The sequence below is a fragment of the Punica granatum genome, chromosome 2, assembly GCF_007655135.1.
Source record: "Punica granatum isolate Tunisia-2019 chromosome 2, ASM765513v2, whole genome shotgun sequence".
Taxonomy (NCBI): Eukaryota; Viridiplantae; Streptophyta; class Magnoliopsida; order Myrtales; family Lythraceae; genus Punica; species Punica granatum.
In genome coordinates this window covers 11,641,323-11,656,495 of record NC_045128.1, presented here as the reverse complement: position 1 = coordinate 11,656,495, position 15,173 = coordinate 11,641,323, and the positions used below count along the sequence as shown (strand labels likewise).

Here is a 15,173-nt window from a genome sequence, read left to right as displayed (position 1 = left end):
CCATGGTTTTCTGAGCATCTATTATGGTATATAAAAGCCGACAATTGAAAAGAGAATTCGTCATGTAACCTAATTATGAAACCCTTAACTCTACGTTGAATCGACTTTTCAAGTCCAATTCAATGAATATTTACAATATTTTACTTGTGCTATTCAACACACTTTGGTTATGCGTCCACATTATATGCATACATATTATTAAATTTTTTGAAGATTATAAATTATCTCGATAATTAAAATGACCTCCTTAAAATACGTGATATTTTTAAAGTTCAATATACCAAATGTTCTATAAATGCAAGATTTGAAAAATCATTTTTTTCCATAATATTTTTATTTATTATAGTTTTCCAAGTACCTAGCTCCTGCATAATGTCCCACTTATAATTCGTAGTGTTTATTATGTTTACTTGGTCAAAATATATGATCTTGAACATTTTTTTTCTTTCTATCTATATATATTTATATGTCACACGTGTTAAGCATTTATTTTCGGTCATGCGAAAATTGACAAAATTTTCCCCCGCAATGTGCGAATATCAACTAGTTTAACTAATTCATAGCTAAGTTTCTTAGTGTTTGTCTAGGATTTTCTCGCATAACCCTCGACAAATGTCCACATAGGATCTAGACAAGAATTGTAACTTCTTTAACCACGAAGATGTGGAGTAATCGACAAATTGCACTTTAATGAATGGACTTTACATACAGTGTAGGGATATGAAACGCGTTAAAAACACTTGTGGTTGATGTCAAGCTGATAATTAATCAAGTCTTAGCTTGAGTATATCCATGATTTTATCAAAGAAAAAACGGTAACTCTTTAAATCCATACATTCAAAGTGTTCGTTATGTTCTCGTTTCGAGTTATCAGTTGGCTAAAGGGCAAGCGCGACCACACTTCCACCAGCATTTCTTTCACATTTTCTCATGTGAAGCCAAGCCAATTAGCGCCAACCAGCCATGGATGCCGGCAGCAACAATCTATCTAATTTCACGAGAGGGGCTTCATCCTCAGAAGTCCCAAATTTTTCATGGGATCGAACTTTGTGGTAATTGTTGATTTTCAGAGTCTTTATATACTTCACTGTCCTCAGAAGTCCCATTCTCCAATTAGAAATCTGATCCGGGCACTATCCACGCAAAGGATATCTTCTCCGACAATCCTCCAGGAGGCAAAGACCAAGCAATTGCCCTTCCTCGTGTATGCAGTGTGTGTATATATATATAGTAGAATCTAACCAAATGTATTGTTTCCCCGACCAAGATTCCCTTCAGCAGGCTCTGATGATCATTCAGCATTGGTCAGCACTTCCACCTTTTCTATTTCCTCGCCCGACATAAATGGACGTGATTTTCATTTTAATTTGTTCCTGTTATCAGCTGCGCAGAAATTGAATTTCAACCACCAATTTCACCAGAAACAAAAAGAAATGTCATTAGCTAATGTGGGTTGGGTCAAGCGATTTGGCGTTTATTCCGCTTAAGCAATGTTTCGAGTTCGAGTCCTTTTAATGTAGAAAATCCAAGTTGGGAAAACTTTTCTCTCAATGGCCGACCCGATTCGATCAGATTAGTCGGGGTCCAATTGGACTTTCGAATATCAGGATTCATACCGAAAAAAATGCCATTAAATATTCCAAATGATGAACCCCTCTCCAATATTCACCAACCTCAAATGTCAATGTACACATTTAAATCCCACCTGCCCCAGCTCACGAGAACGGGATTCAGCATCAATGTGAACTCTAAATTATAAGTGAATTTTTCGTACAGCGTAGGGGTCAAAACATATTGAAACATCTCATTTGCAAGGACAAGTTAATATCTGAATAGGATTAATGAGTTTTGGGTAATAAATTGAAGACACTCATTATCCATAAAATCATATTTTTTAAATAAAAAAAGAAAACAAAAACAAAAAATCCACCTACCCTGCCATGATGGCCTGGCCACTTACCCCCGTGTTTTTTCTTTTTTTTCCCTCTTTTTTTTTTTTCTTTTTACGTTTTAAGAACCCCTCTGCATTGCTTCTTTTTCATTCTATTACCGGTAGGTGACAAGAAAAGGCATTAAATTGGGCATACAAATAAGAGAAAGCAAAACCACCAAGAAAAGGAAAGACAAAAGTTCTCTCTAATCCTTGCACCCGAAAGGAAGGGTAGAATAATCAGATTGTTATATCCACAAGAAACCCTCTTTGCCGTATAATTAACAAGCTATACCATGTACCGATACGTACGGTCGATTTCCGTACCCCAGACATGTTTTTGGCAAGTCACCTATCTTGTCAGAGCTCATCTCTCACCGTGGATATGCTTGTCCCTTAGAAAATTGTTATTGCATGCACCAGACTGGATCCGTCGGATCAATTCGAGAACCATTTTGTCAATATATATGACAGAGCCAGGTCCAGCACAGAAATTTTTGGCGTGCCAAATTAAATCGCGAAGTAGGAAACATTTGTTTTTTTGGCGAATTTCTCATCAACTCCATGTGCCGTAGTGGTAAGGCGAGTCGAGGTTGGCCATGTTAACCTTCTGCAACCTCAGGTCCTTGTAGAAGTTCTTGATGAACTCCTCCGCTGCCACGTTGACCTGGTGGCTGTCCCCGTCGTCTTTCAACGGAAACGGCGAGTCGGTTATCCTCAGCTGCCTCCCCATCGGGCTCTTCCCGAACCCTGGCAGCGCCACGGCTGGCGACCCCTCCACGGCGGCAGCGGCCTCGTTGTTGAGCATCTCCAGCACCCTCTGCACCGCGGCGAGGGTCGCCACATTAGGCTTGGGGAGGCGGGCGCTGCTGCGGCGGTGGTTGTACCCGAGGCCAAGGCCATGCCTGTTGCGGCTGTAGTGGAAGTAGGTGTAGTCAGCGGGGCTGTTGCTGCAGGAGAACTCGTACTCGCGGGGGGAGACGAAGGAGAGGTGGGCGTCGTCGGAGCGGCAGCTGACAGCGGAGTAGTGGTGGACCATGAGGTTGCCGAAGGCCTTGCCAGCGAGCTTGCCCCGCTTGAGGAGGACGTGTAGGTCGACGACGAACTTGCCCTTCAAGAGACCTTTCCTCAGCATGAAGAAGACGGCCTTCAGTAGGCTCCACGCCTTCTTGGCGACCTGATCAGCTGTGCTCCGCTCTATCTCCATTTTTCTTTTTCTTTTTTAATTTTGGGAAATTTTTGAGAGAGAGAGTGTGTGTAGAGAGAGAGAGGGGGAAGAGGCTTTGCCTTTGCCTTTGCCTGATTGGAGGCTTTGGAATGGATTTGAGGGAGAAGTGGGGGGAGCTATTTAAAGGGGAAGGGAAATTATTATTTATTGGATTAATTTCTAGGCAATAATTTAAAAGGAAATATCTAGACACTTGCCACTGTGGCGCGTCTGATCTGATTAATCTCTGATTTTGACTTTTGAGGTTGATTAGGGTTAAACCGGAAACAGGTTTTGCAGATATTCCATGCAATTCAGATCATTAATTAGCCATTAAACACTGTGTATAATTAACGTACTATTTATTGTACACATCCGTTGCTTGTAAGCTTGAGGAATGGAGGCCTCTAAGTTGGTTTGTTGATTGAATGTGCATGTGGAAAACAAATGGTCCCTGGCCGTTGGTTAATCATATATGTCATGACAATAAATATGGCTTAATGACAATTCGCTCTCAGTGAGTGAACTTTCTCATAAGGAAGACGCAAAAATATAATATAAGGAAATAGAAAGAGTTAAATAAAGGGTATGAGTAGTTTCATTGACGGAATAGAACATGGAACTTCTTGGTTATTAAGGTAAGGTGTGTTTCACTGTACTAAACATCATTTCTTCTGGTGAGTGAACTTTACTTGCATTGCAGTGGTTCAAAACACACAAAAAGCATGTTGTTATTACCAAGGCCATGCTGACACAAGAATGGGATCAGTATCGGCCATTAGACTGAGAATAGCCGTAATTTCACTGAAAAAAAAATTACATTTTGATGCAGTGCAAAACTTTTGAATGATTTTAGATTATGAAAATATAGCAAAAGTACTTTTTAAGAGTATTACTTAATATATCTGTGGAATTCAATAGGATAGTTCGAAGAAAACCTTAAACGATCCAATACACGATGATACGTTACTCAAATAAGATTATTAATCCTTGATTAATTTGAGTATCATGAGATAAGTTGTTAAAATAATTTATACCGATACATACATGATAAAAGACTTCGATCCACGCACAATCACAACTATTGTGATTTCACAAGGCAAACATATCAACTCCATGTTTATATGTTGCCTTCAGAACAAAGCTATGGTTGCTCTAACTTAAACAACAAGAAATTTATAAAACACCCGGCAGGAATCCATCTTGGCCCATCAATTGGTTTTCCTAGGATGCAAGATTATCTCTCGACTTTGATCCCTTTCCTCGGGTAATTTTTTTGGCAAACTCAAAATCCTCCTTTCGAAAACAAGATATTCTTAATTTATTTAATTTTTTTCAGCTATTAAAGAGGTCTATGGCTTAATTCAACTATAGAAAATAAAGCAAAATAAAAAGCATAATTCTACTGATAAATATTGAATTTAAGGCCTCTTAATTCCAGGTGTGTATATTGTGACATTGCATTATAAATTCTTCCTCTAACCTATTGAATATGGTTTAATTAGTCCAACCTTACATGTCATTCACCAATCAGGATTTTCTTTTTCTTTTTTAATTTGAAAGGGCGCCAGAAAATACTCAAAAGTGGGCTCAGCTGAATTGCAAGTAAGAACAAAATCCGTGGTGGGAAACCTTTTTGTATAATTTGATTTTTGGATATTTTTGTCTCTCTGCTGGAAAATTTAATGATTGTGGTGTTTACTAGAAGATCCATCTCCCTTCCCTACTGTGTCATGCAGCCTCGCATTACTTAAGGATATATGTCGTACCCCAGAATTCAATGAATGGAGATTGGAGATATTTCGATTTTTCCTTGATATCGAACTTACTGGCTAGTATGAGTAGTATTAATAGTAAGCATCATATTATATTTCATTCTCGTATTTTTATTTGATTTTATGAGTTTTTCTCGTAATTGAAGGAGAGAGCTGCGAAAATGTCATAACACATTGACACATTTTCAGAGACTGTTAAAATATTCTCTCTCTTTTTTCCAGGGAAAAATCCTCTATTTTTGTAACAAAAAAAATTATATGGTTTATATGAATTATGAACGTTAAATGTTACTGCATAGGCTCATTATAATTAAGCAGTGCTACAGCTGCAGATTCGGCTGTACCGAATTCTCTCTAGTGGCAGGGTGGTAATTAATTACACAAAAAAGCAAGGGCAATGTCCAAGCAAGAGACATTCGAGATCATGATTTTCCTTATAATTTCTTGAAGGTGCAATTAATAATTATTAGCTATTCCTATAACTGTAATAAAAACAGTAAAAGCACATGATAATGCTCATTATGTAGTTGCCTAATTCAAAGCGCATTTACGAATTAAATGGCATTTAATACTAAAATAAAAGTAAATGTTCAATTAATTAAAACTTTTTTTTTATTCACCGCTTTTTCGTCTACTTCAACTCCTGGAATTCTCATTGGAGAAATCAACCCTTCTACATTTATTGCAGTAAAAGGTTTACACTATGGCTACGTTTCATGCATGGATATAAAATCGTGTAATATTTAATTAACATAATAATAAATTTCGATTTATACCATTAAACAAATAATTAGTCAACGTTCTTTGTGAATATATAATTGTGAGGTGTCCAATATATACACTTCCGTACCGATTCTGATTTATAAAAACATATCAATTAAGGGGGTCTTTTGTTGGCAAGCTGAAGAGATGGAGCATGGCTTCCCATGTCTTACATCCAGACCGCCAAAGCGGAATATCGAGTTGAAAAGCTCAAAATCTATCATGTAGAAACAATACATCTTCATAATTAACAACTAGCTAATATTTGTCGAAAGCTCAGTGAAAAAGAGCATATGTGTTTCACGCACTTTTCAGCCATAAATTAGATGATTGAACTGTCTTGAGTGTCTATGATCATTTTCTTTGTCATATAAAACTAGACAATCATACGACATGCTAATTCAACTTTTAATTATATTGTATATCATATCATTATTATACTTATGCATTTCAACAATTAACACAATTAGCTTGTAACATACTGCTAGCTTCATCTTCTCCATGTCCTCTCTACCACCTATACATATAAAGCTGCCCCCAGTAAATGAAATACAGCTCATAACATAGAAAGATGCCCTAGGTCAAAAGCCAACAACCCTTGATGAGCCCCATGTCAATCAAGATGACCCTCTCCAAGTATGTTCCGCAAATTAACGGTACTACAATAAATTTATTTCCTCGATAAGGAGAGAGAGAGTGAGAGGAAGAAAAAAAAAAAAAGCTATTTAGTGGAGTTCCTTTTCTTTTTCAGATAAGTGGTAGTAAGGGAGCTAAGTATTATCGAATTATATCTTTACACTTTGTACAGAGCTTACGCGTGTTTCTGAATAATGTTATAGTCTATGATAATAGGATTTTTGGTACACTATTAGAAGGATTAATTTAACATTTCCTTTGGTTAAAAATGGAGGCTAACCGATCTAGTAGATGCATGGGAAGGAAAACTAAAAGGTCACATGATATTCTATTGAAGAGTACCAAGCATTAAACTTCTTAATTCCAAATAACATATAACGTATATTGTTGAGAGTTATTATTCAATATTTGAAAGAAAACATAAAGAAATTCCTAATGGGAAGATGATTGGGCTCTCCGATATATATATTAGTCCGGGTAGTGGCGGAAACCTAAATTTAGTGGTAGACATAAGAAATAAAGGTGGGAAATAAAACTTAACTCAAAAGACTCAAATAAAAATATGTATTTCGAAATTGAAGAAGAGTTTTTTAAGGATTAGGCATTTTTGTTTATCCTTTTCTTGTAAAAGAGTGCAGGAGGAATTGAAAAGATAAAATATGGACCAAAATCTCAAGAGATGTTTGAGAATTTCTATATTTAAGACTAAATTTTGACTTTTTTTAGCATTTGAATGAGAGGATAAGACAAAAATAAGGCCAAAATATATTTACTCTGTTTATAATGTAAAGTAGTTAGACAACTTAGGGAATTTTACGGGCAGTAATATATATTATCGCTTGGTAAAGAGGTTTTAGGTTATTTTCCACAAAAAAAAAAAGTTTTAAATTTGAAATTCGTAATTCCGTATTTTTTATTAAATAAATTTTTTTATTTTTTATTTTAGGACATGAATTTCTCTTATAACTGAAAATTTATTATATATAATTTCTCTTGAGCTCGACTTTTTTTTTGTCAGACACTTATACAACCACCGAATATTTTACATATTCAATTATGCCACCTACTAGTGACATGTGGCAAAACAAATTTGGGATCAATCATTTGTCTTATGAATCTGTGGCTGTATGTGAACCTGGGGGTTCAGTGCCCACACAGCCACGCCACACCTAAATGTTGAGGGCTCCAGGTAGCTAAGCCTGTTTGCTTGACCCTTCACTCTCTAATTCAACGGTTGGTATTTCGAAAAGCCTCCAATATTTATTGTAACTTCATTTTCAATATTTATGCCTAAAAACTCCAATTATTAATAAATGTAATAAAATTGTTATTGCTATTTGTGGCGACCATTTCAGCCGAAAATTAGTGCTACAAGAAAATTAATGGCATCTCCACAGTCGGACGGGCTGCATTTATTTTGTGAGCGATTATAAACATCAATTCAAAGGAAAAAGTATTTTCCATGCGATAAATATGACCATTTTGCTATACAAAAATGCTTGTTTCTCCGGGTCGGACGATGCCGACTCCCTCATCGGTATAAATAGCCCAAAGGATTTTTTTTTTTCCTTTTCCATGGTTAGAAAATAAGGTTTTGGGATAGTGAGCACTCAGGCCTCCCTAAATGGCCGTGTTTTACCAGTATGGCTACTCTCACGGAGTTTAGTTCCCACCAAAGCACTAGTGGTCAGCAAGGGACAATGAATCCCCTATAGATTTTTCTAGGAATGCATAGAACTCTTATTTTAAGAAAAATGCGATTGCATGGGAGACTTGAACTTGAGATGTGAAGGCTATTGTACTCAAGCTGTTACCACGGGACCACCAAACTTTGATGGTACATCCCATATGATATTAACTCAACCAAAATACAGTTATCTGTTAAATCCAATGAAAGAAATATTTGTGATGCTTATTTTTCGGTAGGATTTTTTATGCATGTTTAGTTTGCTCTGTGTCAATTCCACCCCTTTTTTTTTCCGGTAGGATCAATTCCTCTCTTTTAGTTCAGTAGTTTTCACCTTTTTTCTTTTTTTCCTCGGTGGATAGTTTTCACATTTTACTTTTCAGCATATAGTTAATATATAAAGAAAGAAAAAGCGGCATTTACGAATTGTTTTAATTAATAAAAAACTAAACAAATCTAATTTCTTTTCTACATTCTCATTTCCACGTGGAGAAGACTTTAGTTTTACACTACACTATATTTATTTTCAGCACCATTTTTTTTTTTTGTGGAGCATCATTTTAACTATATAGATCGATATAAAGAATGAGGTGTGAAAATTCTCGTCGGGTTTAATAAATGGTAAAATTCATAAGCAAACCAAAAGTTCAAATTAGTAGGATTGTAAGCCAAATAATTTATATATTTTGGGACTTTGTTTCAATTTTTCGATGTGGAATTAACAACTCTCAAATTTTACTTTCACGTAGCAAGTTATAGTATAGTAACATACACCTTCGTTTTAAACCGAGAGATTTGATATATGCCTTCTGCTAACGGAACTTCTTATGCTTTTTTTATTCCCTTTCTCTTATTCTATTAATATTTCACACGCCTTCCTTATAACCGAAAAATGTTATATTGGTAATATGTTAATTAGGAATAATGACGTATGCGTGTGCAAGGCATGTGCACTTTCAAAACTTACGTGCAATGTGTATCTAGCCCTAAAATCCCACCGTGGCAAAGAATAATTTGTCACCAGTTAATTCCCTTAAATTCCTTCGTAGCTTTCCTCTTCAACTAATTATCACTGAAAGTGATGTGGCTCTCCCAGTTGCCAAATGATGAAAGAGTCACAACACTAGCTATATAGGAAGATTCAAGAAAAGGAATTTAAGATATATTTGAATGCGTTCATGGGTCCAAATGCTTCTAGAAACAAACCCTTCTTTCAATATATATCTAGTCGGAAGAGGTCATGATTGGCACGACTAGATTATAGTTAACCATACTAGATGGTTGTTCTATGGAAGTCTGAGAAATAGCTAAAAACTTTAACAATATCCTACTAAGGATATATTGACGTGTTACATGCACTATTTATTAAAGCGGTTGTACCTTAAACCTGGCCATATTATTCTCTTGCAACATATAAATGCAGTATCCATATATATATACTCTAACAGATATTTCAACCCTTATCTTATAATATATATACACACATATAAGCATTATCCTGTCAAACTTATCCTGAACAAAGATCTCCTTGGATATCCTCACTCAAAGGAAAAACATCAATTGGCTCAGAAGAGAAAAGGGAAAAGAAGAAGAGGAAAACCTCAATTTCAATTATGAAACATTTTATGTTGGTAATGGAAAATACACCAATGTCTTCCCCTTTCTAATGATTCTCTCTCTCCCCCATTATTATTTGTTACCTTTTTCACTTTAACACTACTGCATGCACATAAGACATTATGTCCTTTGTTTGAGGGGGTGGGAGTCTCTTTCTTTGGTGGGCCATTTCTCCTTTAGACAGTGAGAATTTTCTACTTTTCCTTCCCATCTTCTTTATGGTGACTAGAAACTTAATTAGGGTTGACAATTGCAGGCATCAAATGAAAGATTGATAAAGAATCCAAGGACCATTGGAAAAAAAGTGTGATGTGTTGAGCATTGGTTGGTCATGTTCATCGATTGCATGACTAATTTATTCATTAACTGGTCCAGGGGGAGGCTGAGAAAATTAGAGAGAGCAACATAGGTTTGCGTGAACCTTGTGTCTCCAAATTGAGATATTTTCCTTTTCAATAATTTGCTTTGTCCTAATTATTATTTGTTAAGAGCATTCATTTATCGGTATGACCATTCTGCACGTCGCACCATCATGGATTAGTTCAAACAGTTAGATGCATGTTTGAGGTTTAGCTTGGTTCTTCTGAGTCTACTCTTTATTTCACCAATATGGGGCTTGATCCTTTCCCAGAGTCTCCAGATGCAGGACAGTCTGGCTCAACAGGTGAACTTGGTCATCCCATTGATGTTGCACCAAAAGAGGACCCTCAGGTACAACCCCCTGGTTCTTCCATTGATACTACTTCACAAGATGACCCACATGTCCAATCTCTTAATCCTTCCATTGATGCTACTTAGCAAGAGGTCCCTCTTACCACCCTTCTATGCTCCGCCGGTCAGAACGGGTAAATGAAATTCCTAAACACCTTCAAGATTATCATTGCTATTATGCTCTTACTACCCTGCACGAACCCACTTCTTTTAGAGAAGCTTCATCTCATCCTGAATGGCAGCAAGCCATGGATAATGAGTTGCAGGCTCTCTAGATAAGAATCAAACTTGGGAGCTGGTTGACTTGCCTCCTAGAGAGACAGTAATCGGTAGTAAATGGATCTATAAGATCAAGATTCGTTCAGATGGTTCAGTAGAGCGGTACAAGGCTAGATTTGTGGCTAGAGATTACACTCAGTAGTATGGCATTGATTATGAGGAGACATTCGCTCTAGTGGCTTGTCTCCCCCCTATGCGGACATTACTAGTAGTTTTTGTTGCTAAATGGTGGAGTCTCTATTAGATGGATGTCAAGAATGCAGTCTTGAAAGGTGATATCTCCGAGGAAGTTTACATGAAACTTCTATCAGGTCTTCCAGTAACTTCAGGCAAGGTCTATCCTCTTCGTCGGGCATTATATAAGCTGAAGCAAGCTCCACCACAATGATTGGCCAAGTTTAGCACCATAGTGATCAGTCTTGGCTTTATTCCTAGTTCTCATGACTCTGCCTTATTCGTTTGCACCTCCAGTGCTAGTATCACTTTGCTCTCTTTATATGTCGATGACAGGATTATCACAAGAGATGATGTTGCAGGAATTCAAGAGCTCAAGTCTCATTTACATCAGCATTTTGAGATGAAGGATTTGGGCCCTCTAAGTTATTTCTTAGGCCTGGAGGTGACTTGTGGCAAGGATGGATATTACTTGTCCCAAATTAAGTATGCTTCTGATTTGTTGTCGAGAGCACAGTTCACAGATAGCAAAGTCACATCCAGGCTTCTGGATTATAATGTCGAGCTTACTCCTGCTAATGGTATCCTACTCTCTACCATCAGCTGGTTGAAGGTCTCATGTATTTGACTGTCACCCAACCTGACATCGCCTACTGTGAATACTGTCAGTCAGTTCATGGCAGCTCAATGATCATCACATTATACAGCGGTTATGCATATTCTCCGTTATGTGAAGTGCACTATGTTTCATGGGTTGTGGTTTTCTTTTGACTCTTCTCTCCAGTTGCGAGCCTTTAGTGATGCCAATTGGGCTGGTGATTCTACAGACCGCAGACCCACCACTGGATATTGCTTCTTTCTTGGAGATTAACGCATCTCTTCGAGGAGTAAGAAGCAAATCGTAGCTCGCTCTAGCACTAAAGCGGAGTACCGTGTACTTGCAGATACAGTGGCAGGACTACTTTGGCTTCGGCGATTGTTAACAGACATTGGGATTCATCATGTCGAAGCCACCACACTTCAGTGTGACAATCAGAGTTCCCTGCAGATTGCTCATAACGATGTTTTTCACGAGCGGACCAAGCATATTGAGACTGATGTCACTTTATCCGTCAGCACATTATTAATGGTTTGGTTCATTTACAATACGTCTCTTCGTAGGAACAACCCGCTGATATCTTTAAGAAACTCATCCTCCAAGACGTTTTCAAAGCTTACTTCACGAACTCTAGATGGTGTCCACTGCACCCTCTTGAGTTTGAGGGGGGTTGTGAATGTATATGTATATGTATATGTATATGTGCATTAGTCTAGATTCGTCTATGACTGATTCTTAGTGTATATTAGGTAGGATTTGATTTTGCGTAATTGATTGTGTAGATGTATTTCCTTATATATGATCGAGCTCCACACTATAAAATTGGAGGCTCTCATTGTATTTCAGATGTCAACAATTGAATACATAATTTTCCTCTCAATTATCACCCCCAAAAACCATGATCATGCGCCCAAGGGAAATTGTTAACATAAACAATGATTTCTAGCTAAAGTTGATGCCATACAAGGTTTCGACACAATCCAGGGGCACATGTATATGTGCTTTGCTTAGCAAGACTAATCATCATAACTACTTATAATTAGCATGTGAGTTTGGTGCCAATTATTGTTCTGGTCAAAGGCGTGCTTTTTATGCCGAGTTATGTACAAGAGCTAAAATCAATGTGAAAAATTGCTATTATTAGTTACTTATATATGTCTCTTTCCTTAACATCGAAGTTAGTTTGTAATCAATAGCCTACTCCCTCCCATGATCTTTTCTCTAGAGCCAGTCTCACGCTTCCGACTTTAATTCCTCATAGAGGACGGTGGCAGCTTGAATATTCCAAAAGAATGCAGTCAACTGCTCTATATAAGGTCAATATTGTTAAATGAATGCATGATTTTATTACTTTGTAATTCTTACTAGCCGCCATAGATACATTATCTTTTTGTTCTATTATGGGAGGTCAATGAACCCAGTAGGGGATCATAAGAGAGGGGCAATTTGGAATTACAAAAATCATATTGGTGAGAATTGAACCAATGTGTACACCTCCTCTCTTTGTTAACTTGATTTAGTCCGCGATATCATTTTTTGGTGAGGAAAGTTGTGGGAGATATTATTCTTGCAATTCTGAAAAATTGAGCATTTAAGAATACTCCTCTCCCAATAATTGCTCTTCCTAGAATTTGGACTTGTGTTCTCCTGTTTCCGGGATGATGTTTATTTTAACTAACAACTTGTTGGTGGATTTTATTCTTTTGTTTTTTGGTAGAGGGTTCATAGCCTAATATAATAAAATAAAAATCTTAATTTAACTAATAAAATGGTATGGATAGTCTCACTTCGAGTATTGAACCTGAAACATCTTAATTAGCAGGTGAGAGCATGTCCTACTGCGCTACACCATCTTTCATACTTTATGGTGGATTTAGCTCGTGAAAGAATTAGCTAAGAATAATGCCCGTAATATAGACACCTAAATAATTAGCTTAAGCAAAGGGGAAGACAGAGAAAGAAAACTATAATATGGCTCCCAATTGGGTTTTCTTTCTTCAAATTGATTTCTCCATATATTGAATATATGTGTTTAGGGAGAGTTTGGTCAGCAAAAGAGAGAAAAAAAAAACTGGAAGAGCGTGCCGGATAGAACAAGAAGGAAAGATTAGCAGGAAGAGATTAAAGAAAAGTGACGCTTAATTTATAATTAAATCAATCAATATAAAATTTAAGTGGGATCTTCATATGTGATGGATACTCCTTTTTCTTGTTAAAGTCCGATATTAGGAAAAGCAAAATCAACCAACATCGTCAGGGAACTTTTGTGTTTTTCTTCTTTTAACAAATCATGTGGGAGACTTGCTTTTTGGTCTCTCTCTGCTTTAATTTTAGTATTATATGTCTTTTATTCAAATATGTATTATTTATATGCATAAATTATATAATATATGGAATGCTTTATAGTCTTTTATAAGATGGCAGGACAGGGCAATGGGACGGGTGCCATTTCTAAGGCTTGGTGGGGTCTTGGAAAACCGAAAACCTTAGGCTCCAATTGGGATCAGTACAATGTCGTATTCGTGGTCTGAGTGGTTCTTATAGTATCATATTTAATGTTGATGTCAAATAAATTGTTTACATATAACAAAAAAAAAATTATAGTCCCTTTTATAGCGATCGATTATCTGTCATGATCAAGGATACTTAAGATTTTTTTGCTTAATTATCCGAGTTTTTTTCACACTTTAATGTTGGGATGAGCAAGTGTTTCTAATTTGATACAAATTTATTTTTTTGAATTAGTTGGAATGTTATTCTTACCTATTCATAGGTAGGGATGTTGGTTATTTTTTCTTCCACCAAATTTTCTTCGGATATTTGTCCAAGTAAGCTATCTACTTCAAGCGTCCGCACTCGTGGAAATGAAATTTGATAGTTTCTCAACATACTAGAAATGAAAATTTTATTTTTGTACACGTGGAGTAACCTCCTATTAGTATCATTATAATATTAAATTACTTCATTATAGTGCATAAATAGGATAGAATAGAAAAAATATATTTTATCTACCGAAAGAAAATATATTTTATCTTTTTCTTTTACAAATATCTTACTGACCTCTTATATGATTCAATTTGGAAAATACTTTCACTGAAATTGGAAAATTTGTGTTTTGGATATTCTATTTTTACATTTATGTGTGTGTTCGTGTGCATATATATAGTGGTTTTCTGTACTCTTGGACTGTAACATGCTAGGTTTGTGTGTGTGTATATATATATATATGTATGTATTTGTTTTACACTCAAATTATGTTAGAATGGAGAAATTAAGGGAAATTAAGAGATTTCGGATTCGATTATTGCTAGCGGAATTATATATTGCACTACTAAAATAACATCAATTTGAGAGGGACTTGTACTAGGGAATTTTTCCCAGCAAATCCCTCCCGAAATATATATATATATATATATTTCCACTCAAATTATGTTAGAATGGAGAAATTAAGGGAAGTTAAGAGATTTCGGATTCGATTATCGCTAGCGGAATTATATGTTGCACTACTAAAATAACATCAATTTGAGAGGGACTTGTACTGGGGAATTTTTCCCAGCAAATCCCTCAAATTGGAGGGAAAGTTGTAGGAAATTTGGCCTCGATGTCTTGTTAGAGCCTCGATTAGAGCCCCAATTTGGCCTCCTCGTGGGCTAAGAAGCCCGCCACGTTTATCTGTCATTAAAATACGTCTTAATACTTTGAACCTTTACGTTTTTGAACTTTATCTATAATGATACTAATAGTAGGCTTAAGATACTTAGACAATGTTAACTATTTTTGTAGTAGTTGAATGTTGG

General features: G+C 36.3%; 2 protein-coding genes across 4 annotated transcripts; one reads left to right on the top strand and one right to left on the bottom strand.

Annotated features, from left to right (window-relative positions):
* Positions 1-1,756: 1,756 nt before the first annotated feature.
* LOC116197883 lies at positions 1,757-3,260 on the bottom strand. The gene has a single exon (XM_031528149.1). It carries the CDS (start codon positions 3,135-3,137, stop codon positions 2,487-2,489), a length of 651 nt encoding a protein of 216 aa, XP_031384009.1. The 5' UTR covers positions 3,138-3,260; the 3' UTR covers positions 1,757-2,486.
* Positions 3,261-9,864: 6,604 nt separating this feature from the next.
* Positions 9,865-12,256, top strand: LOC116193596. Of its 3 annotated transcripts, none has more exons than XR_004154324.1 (2): positions 9,865-10,459; positions 11,115-12,256. XR_004154324.1 is itself a non-coding variant. In XM_031522337.1 (2 exons), exons 1-2 carry the CDS (start codon positions 10,255-10,257, stop codon positions 11,404-11,406), a joined length of 363 nt encoding a protein of 120 aa, XP_031378197.1. In that variant the 5' UTR covers positions 9,882-10,254; the 3' UTR covers positions 11,407-12,256. The 3 variants fall into 3 exon arrangements, 2 of the variants coding, with proteins under 2 accessions (XP_031378197.1, XP_031378196.1); XM_031522337.1 differs by having other exon boundaries at positions 9,882-10,325; XM_031522336.1 differs by having other exon boundaries at positions 9,882-10,459; positions 11,141-12,256.
* The last annotated feature ends 2,917 nt before the right edge of the window (positions 12,257-15,173 follow it).